At 41.3% G+C, this 8298-nt stretch overlaps 1 protein-coding gene across 2 annotated transcripts in view; it reads right to left on the bottom strand.

The window, feature by feature from the left end:
- Positions 1-7661, bottom strand: part of DCP1A (decapping mRNA 1A) — a 59325-nt gene extending 51664 nt beyond the window's left edge. The window contains exons 1-4 of one of the 2 annotated variants that reach the window (XM_077749491.1): positions 7491-7567; positions 7119-7193; positions 5394-5434; positions 2910-3037 (exon numbers count right to left, since the gene is read on the bottom strand). In XM_077749491.1, the coding sequence (XP_077605617.1) occupies positions 2910-2991 (82 nt within the window). In that variant the 5' untranslated portion in view covers positions 2992-3037; positions 5394-5434; positions 7119-7193; positions 7491-7567. Of the gene's footprint in view, positions 1-2909; positions 3038-5393; positions 5435-7118; positions 7194-7490 lie in introns of both variants that reach the window. The other variant, XM_077749482.1, reaches the window with a different exon arrangement.
- Between the last annotated feature and the right edge of the window lie 637 nt (positions 7662-8298).

The following is an 8298-nucleotide window of genomic DNA, read 5'->3' as shown; positions in this document are numbered from 1 at the left end:
TGAGAGCTCGGTTTTCTAGAAACTCCAAAAACTGACTTGAGTGAAAGAAGCTGGATCTGAAGGTACAATGAGTGAAACAAACGGGTCAGTGTTAGCAGCACATCCCACAGGACGATGGAAGAGCAGCCACGGAAGCAGGTATAATTACCTGTATACACAATCAGACACTAATTAACTTTTTGTTTAAAGAACAAATCCCTTAACAACTCAAGAGCTTGCAGCCTTGACAAGACTATTTTCCACATTTAAGACGAGGCAGACACAACAGAGACCCAAGAGAGGCCACCACACTCCCAGAATCACTTCATGCTGCCTTGTCACTTCTCCCGGATACAGCTGTTCCTTTAAATACCTTCCCCAAGCTCCTCTCATAGACTGTTTCTAATACACCCACGGTGTTGTACTTGACCTTCTCAGGCCTTTCTCTCATCTGAAAACAAGCTGATGTGCTCTTGCATTTCTAATTAGCAATACCAGATATCGTACAGTCCTTAGAAAATGATTCAGTGCCTCAACTAACCGGGGAATTGGACAACCTTGGTTAAGTGAGTTTTCTGTTCAACTAAAGATATTTTGTTTCAACTTGCTGTTGACAATCTTTCTAAAAAAAATGCATTAGTGTACCTTTCTGCTTGAAAATATTCTAGTTAACACTCCTGATGATTTAAATTCTTATCATCACAACAAATTAATCTAGGATACTAAGTGGGGTTAAAGTTATGGCACATTTTTATGGTGACCCCAAGTTACACTCCAGGTATCTGCTAGATTTCTCACAAAATGAGACCTAACATTAGCTTGTTTTCTTATAGTTTGCCTTAATTTCTTCCACACGTGGACTACAGAAATGTTTCTAGGTAATCAAGGCTCTGATTAGTGAAATTTTGGTTAATCATGATTTAATTCTATTTGTGCTATGCTGCACTTTCAACTCCACAGGAACCTTTGCTTGTGAAAGAAATGCTATGATTCACAACAGGCTTATGCTAGTTATGAAATCCATGGGTTTCTGATAATCTTCTGGACTACTTTCAATTTTTCTTAGAAGCAATAGCTAGATTAAGTTTCCAGGTAGTAAGGAGCAGAATTAAGCCAACTTCCCTTAAAAAAATTGGATTTGTTTTTGTCTGCAGAATTTCCCCATTAACAGAAAGTTCAGCACAAAGAAAACTATCATCGGAAGTAATTCTGCTGCTAACGTTAGTTCACTTACAGGTATTAAAAAGTATTTCCAATTATGTCCCCAGAAATTAAAATCTCAGAGAGGAATTATCTGGACAAATAGTTTATTGAAAAATCAAGAGACTCTATTTTACTCAGATACATAAGGTGAGCTATGGAGAAGAGTCTGGGGCTTCTGGCTCTGAAACAGCCCTTGCCCTTTCTCACTTGGGGAACTAAAAGATGCCTAATTCCCAGAGATGCTTCAGTTACACTGAAGACATTCCTTCAATACCAGTTACCTCCCAGTCAAATGAAATCCAAAGAGTAACTTTTCCTTTTTAAGTGAGAAGTAACATCTCTCTCGCAATCTCCTTGGATGATACGGACTGTTGCTCTACTACTATAACCAGGTCTGATTGACCTACACTCAGTGCCAAACTGTCTTTCTTCTGTCCTCAAACACTCAGATCTTCAGCACCCATATTGAAATACAGGAATTGAGGATACTTTTTAGTATCTTACTTCNCTGAAACAGCCCTTGCCCTTTCTCACTTGGGGAACTAAAAGATGCCTAATTCCCAGAGATGCTTCAGTTACACTGAAGACATTCCTTCAATACCAGTTACCTCCCAGTCAAATGAAATCCAAAGAGTAACTTTTCCTTTTTAAGTGAGAAGTAACATCTCTCTCGCAATCTCCTTGGATGATACAGACTGTTGCTCTACTACTATAACCAGGTCTGATTGACCTACACTCAGTGCCAAACTGTCTTTCTTCTGTCCTCAAACACTCAGATCTTCAGCACCCATATTGAAATACAGGAATTGAGGATACTTCTTAGTATCTTACTTTTTTTTATTTTTAATGTTTATTTATTTCTGAGAGAGAGAGAGAGAGAGAGAGAGAGAGACAGCATGAGCAGGGGAGGGTCAGAGAGAGAGGGAGACACAGAATCTGAAGCAGGCTAGCTGTCAGCACAGAGCCCGATGCAGGGCTCGAACCCATAAGCTGTGAGATCATGACCTGAGCTGAAGTCGGCCGCCCAACCGACCGAGGCACCCTGTCACCCCTAGTATCTTACTTCTTGAAGGGCTTTGTGGACTGCATACAACCATTCTCAAGAGTCTGTAAAATGCCAGAAAGGTCTCTAGAAGTCGCTCTACAACTGAGTGGCTGCCACTTGCATCTTGAGTCTCGGCTGACTTCACTGCTTTCCTGTCTTATGTAGGTTATTGTATCGTTAACACTGACGTACAACAGCTTGTGGCCCAGAACTTGTACTCAGCAGACACTCAATAAACAGATCAAAAAGTACCACTACCAGGGCAAACAGTACTTGCTTTGGGGACAGAAATATCAGTATCAGTCCCCATCCCATGTCTCTCAAACTAAGTTCTATTTTTGTTGCCCAGGGGCATGGGCGGCCAATAATTCAATGTCACAACCAAAACAAAGGGTGAAACTTATTTTCATAAAACAAACAATAGGAATATAATGTAATGCTATTACATGGAATAGTATATTTAACTAAAACAATATAACAGTTACACTATACAAAAGAATGTTTCAATTTTAGAAGCTCAGTTTAAAAGGTTTGATCTTACTAAGAGACTCATTTATAACCAGAAGAGTAGAGATTATATTTTGTATTGTTAACTTGAAACTCCAAAAATAGTGTGATAGAAACAAAAGCCACTCCATTTTCATTGTAAATATATGAACCGTAGTAAGACAGATATACTTACAGCTTGCGTTTCTATACAGAAGAAATGGTTCATGGAGCTGAAATTCCAAATCTTTATTCACTGGTTCAACCAGATTGTGCATATTCAGTCGATTTACAATGGTAAAACCATGGTAAGGTGAGGCTGACCTTAGATTTGACAGAAAAAAAAAAAACAACAACAACCCTGTAGTCACTGTTTAATTCACAAAAATGTTATCTACTTCTTTGCTTCCATTTCAAAGAATAACTACATTATTGCATTATACAATACTGTTAGCACTTAAAGTTGTAAACAAAAAATTTAAGACAGATCATACCCCTCCTCTTTTCAGAAGTTTCCAAGGACTTAGTCCCTCAGACTAAAGGCCAATGTCCCTACTAAGGCCATCAGGGCCTTGGCTGGTATGTGGCCCCCCTGCCTTCCTCCCCTCTGCTTCTTCCCTTGCTTTGCCTGCTTCAGCCACCCTGAGCTCTTCGCTCGCCCTATAGGAGAGCGCTTGCTCCCGAAGACCCTTGTCTGGAACACTTGCCCGGAATCTAGTTGTCACCCCTCCCCACCCCCCCCAAGCTTCTCCTCAAATATCACTTTCTCAATGACACTTACCTGACAACTACCCTCTCTGAGGTTCCCAGCCTGCTCTCAAGTTCCATACCTCCAGCCCACCTCTTCTTTCGCATACCACTTATTATTTTGTATACTGTCTTTCTCCACTAGAATGTAAACTCCATGCAAATAGGGTTTTTGTCTTTTTTTCTTTTTCTTCAGATGTATCCCAAGATAGATACCCAGTAAATGTTTAATAAACATTTGCTTGGGGCACCTGGGTGACTCAGTCGGTTAAGTGTCCGGCTTCGACTTAGGTCATGATCTCACAGTTCGTGGGTTCAAGTCCTGCATCTGGCTCTGTGCTGAATGCTTGCTCAGAGCCTGGAGTCTGCTTCAGATTCTGTGTCTCTCTCTCTGGCCCTCCCCCACACATGCTGTCTCACTCTGTCTCTCAAAAATAAATAAATGTAAAAAAAAATTTTTTTAATAAAATAAACATTTGCTCAACAAAAATATCACTGATTTTCAATGCAGTACAGACTTGGTTTTAGTAATGACTGTCAACCGTTAACAATCAAGATTGTTTCTTACACCAACAGGTCTGTCCTGAGTTAGAAAATGCATTGAATCCTATAATAATAAATGTCCTCGGTTCTCCTATTAGGGTGAGTCAGCACATGACCCTTTAGATGTCTACTCCTCACATGTATCCAAAACTTCGCAGTTTCTCATTCATTTCTCTGTGTACATGGGAGAGACTTAGAATCCTACTCCACTTAGGAAATAAACTCAGAATGATTAAGGCTTTGCCCAAAGTATCACAAATAATGTGACTAGAATTCAGCTTTCGGTTTTCTGACTCTAAATCCAGGCTTCTTCTAGACTGAGGTCTCTGCAAAGTGATATTCTGACACTGCAGCATACCTTTATCCAAGGCACATAAAATGTTGTCACATTTCCCAAATAGTTTCATTGGTTTTCTTTTGTTAGGATTAACACTATGTAAGCCTCTATGAATATTATTAAACCAAAGTATTTATTATACTAAATTTCATATTTTCTACAACCAGTGGATCTGTATCGTCCTGTAACACGGTCAGGAAAGTACTTCCCAAATATCACAGATACCAGGCCTCTAACTACAATTGAGGAGTTTCTAGAAATTTATATAGGTAATCAAGAATAATGAAGTAGATGAAGGGTAAAGGCCTTCTTTTTCTTTCTTTCTTTCTTTTTTTTTTTTTGAAGGAGAAAGATGAAGGGCAGGGAACAAAGTGGCAAAGAATAAAAAGCTGCTATAGTTACTATGTAACTCAAAGCACTTACATACAAAGGGAAAAAAGATCAGTGTATTTGGATAAGATCTCCAAGCTATACACCAAAATTTTAAAAATGTTTGACAAATTCTTGTTAATTACCATCAATGGAGAAAGGCAATCCTTAAAAGATAACTCATAATACAAAAAAAAAAAAAAAAAGAAAAGAGTGGGGAGGACCAGATGTCAGTAATAATTCCTGCTGAATCCTTAACCTTTAGAAACCACAGGAAGGAACCTGCCCCCATCAAAGCAAGACCCAGGGAAACAAGGACTCCATGACTATCCCTTCTTGTCAGTCAGTTACAGTTAGGACACAAAAGGTGCCTAACAAAACAAAAGCTGCAGTTTGCAAACCAATCACATTTTACATAATTAACTCTCAGAAACGTTGAAAATATAAAATGTGCAATTGAGTAATTCAAGCTTTCTAAAATTACACATTACACATTACTAGCTCTGAATCATAGGAAGGCTCAAAGAAGGGACATAACTTGTTTAAAATCTCACAATGAGAAATGGTTGAATAGGGACAAGCAGGAAGGTTCCAAAGATAAACGTACAACAAGGCTGAACTTTATAGGGCACTATTTACCATTAGAGTAAAAATACATATGTATCATTTTTTCAAAAAGCTTACCTTCGATATACAAATAAAGTTCCTTCTATATCAGTCTTCTCCTACAATAGATAATGAGTCAATTAGTTTTTTCCCCAGACTTCAACCCCAAATGATCCTAATGGAGAAGAAATACTTCATGTTTAAAACGAGCTTATTTATTTTAAAATTACTCACTTTAGAACAGGTCAAGTAACTCTTTTACTCCACAAACTACTATTACCAGTTTCTTTCTTATCCTTTTTACATTATTAATGGCATACAAATATACACACAGTGTTCAATACAGCAACATGTCTGTTATCTGCAACATTTTTCTTCTTAAAATTAAAAAAATGTTAATGTTTATTTATTTTCAAAAGAGAGAGAGAGAGCGCGAATGGGGGAGGAGCAGAGAGAGAAGGAGACACAGAATCCAAAGCAGGCTCCAGGTTCTGAGCTGTCAGCACAGAACTTGACGCAGGGCTAAAACTCATAGACCATGAGATCATGACCTGAGCCAAAGTCATTGGGTGCTTAACCAACTGAGCCACCCAGGTGCCCTAAAACATTGATGATAATTTTAATTTTATCTTTGATCAGTTGAAGAAACATAAAGTTACAACTGCAAAGTTGCCAAGTTACAACTCACTGTAAAATAATGATAGAAAAAGTTTTGCTTATGTTCTGTGTGCCATTATCCAAATGAACAAACAGCAGCAGCTTACTTTTCAATCCAGATTATTATAGCTTGCATTTCATATGTAAAGCAGGACTCCACAATTAACATCCCACAACACTGAAAATCCTTGAAAAACTAGAAATAAAAGCTTGTTAGTCATAAGCTCCTGCCCCCAAGTCTTCACCATTTGTCTGCAATCTACAGCTCACAAATTTATATGCAGACCAAATAAAGTAAAATGATTCAGAACAATTCAAACTAAGGCAATGTCTAAAACAGCTACACTAAAAAAAAAATTCTATAACTTTGTTCTTTGTGGCTTTCCATACCTTCTTCTCTTCCAGGAGGTAAAGGAAAGAAGTAAAGTAAAGCAAGTGATTCTGAACTTTCTTCATCTGAATTAAGTGTTTATAAATGTCAAATGATTTTCACAAAATTATTGATTAAATATAACCTATGTATCTGTTTTATACCTTAAAGAATATATTATGATAATATTTCAGAGTTTTGTTAGTATAAGGATTTCATTTCTTACTGAAATATGAATGTTAGTCATTTACGAACTCAGTCCAACGAACATTTATAGATCATTTGCCAAACGTAAAGCCTAAAGCTGCATGAGTAAATTACCGAGGGTCAATTACTAGAAAACTGGAAAGTGTGTTACTTTTAAACAGGAGCTCACAAGTCAGAGAACAGATTGAATGTAACTTTTCGAACCCTCTGCCGTGCAAATAAATAAATAAATAAAAGCCAAAGTCTGAAGGGAGCATTCAGAGGTGACATCACCAGCAGCACAGCTGTAATGAAACACATTTACAGGGTCTCTTTTCCAAAGGTTTCAAGGGAATCCAATTAACATGGAAGCCCTTTTCCTAAGTGCCTTGAAATCTTTTCCAAAACTCTGGAAATACAGTGCAGTTAGATAAAAGCCGGATTTATCCCCACCACTTACTTCTCTTCCAAGAATTGAAACTAATTGGATTTCAAGCTTTAAATCCAAATGACCTCTATGAAGGGGGCTCTTATTTATGTGCCTGATGGGGGGAGAGCGCGGGTGTTTATAGATTGTTTATGTACTTTACCTAATAACCCTTAGAGCTTCAAACGCAATCTTTCAGGCATCTTTCTGACCCCACCGTTCTCATCCTCCAACATATCTGCAAAGAAGGCAGACCGTCCATGTCCCCGGACCCGACCCCAAGGGACTGATCCTCCTGCAATCCTCCCCTCTATCGGCTTTTCCCTCTGGACGTCCTGGGCCTACTTCTCTTGCTCTTCTCCCTACTCCCCGAAGCCCCTGACACGCTTGAGGGACCGGCCAGTCTCTTCTCCAGTCCCTGGCCTCACCTCTGCCTCCCTGGCCTCCGGAATCGTCCCCAACCCAGGGCAGTCCGCGCGGCCCCTTTAAGAGGCGGTGGCCGGGCTGGCGACCTCAGTAGCCTGGCCGCACTCACCCACTGGTTGGCCTTGGGGCAGAAGGTGTACAGGGCGACCTGGCCCGTGAGGTCTGCGATGCTGGTGATGTAGGGGTCGTGCTGCTTTAGGGCCGCTAAGCTCATCTCCTGCCCAGCTCGGCTCAGCGACTCCATCTTGAATTCCGGAGCCGAGCCCCTCCAGCGGGGGCGGAGTCGCGGACAGGAAGGTGCCATCAAGGCAAGGTTCCCCCAGCTGCGTCAGCGTCCTTAACTTCCGCTTCTCCTCCCGGCCTCGCGCCGGGGTGGTACTACAGCTATTACGCTCCGCTGCGCCCACGGCTGGGGCGTCGGGTTCCGGGGCCGTCGGGCTCCGCGAGTCCCGGGTAGCGTGGGCTGCAGAGCTTGCAGGCGGGGGCGCAGGCCCTTCTTGTGCTCGGGGTAAAATGTCCTGTCGGCGGGATCTAGGCTGCGCCTGAGCTTTCTTTGGGCTCCTGGAGGACGAGGCAGCAGGCCGACGCGGGGGCTGCCTGGGCTTGAGCACGCGCAGGCCGGGCCGCGGATCGAAAAGCCGGCTGTGACTGTGCCGGGCTTCGCATCTCGTGGCGGGGTGGGGGGAAGCACGGAAAAGCGGGGAGCAGGGACCTCGCTGGATCACGGCCGTCAGCAATTTGGTGTTTTTCTGATGGAAAGTTTTGAGAAAAGCCAACTAACCTCCCTGGCACTCCATAGGGACGTCTTGTGCTGTCCACTTTTGCTTTTGCTCACTTTGCTCGTCTTGATCTCACATAAGTCCTTCCTTCCAGTCGTGGGAGGAGACCGTGAAGTCCTGGGTTCTGTATCGATTAAA

Source organism: Crocuta crocuta, unplaced genomic scaffold (genome assembly GCF_008692635.1).
Source record: "Crocuta crocuta isolate KB4526 unplaced genomic scaffold, BGI_CrCroc_1.0 scaffold463, whole genome shotgun sequence".
In the NCBI taxonomy this organism is placed as follows: Eukaryota; Metazoa; Chordata; class Mammalia; order Carnivora; family Hyaenidae; genus Crocuta; species Crocuta crocuta.
The sequence above is the reverse complement of the archived record's forward strand: the minus strand, read 5'-3'. Positions and strand labels throughout refer to the sequence as shown.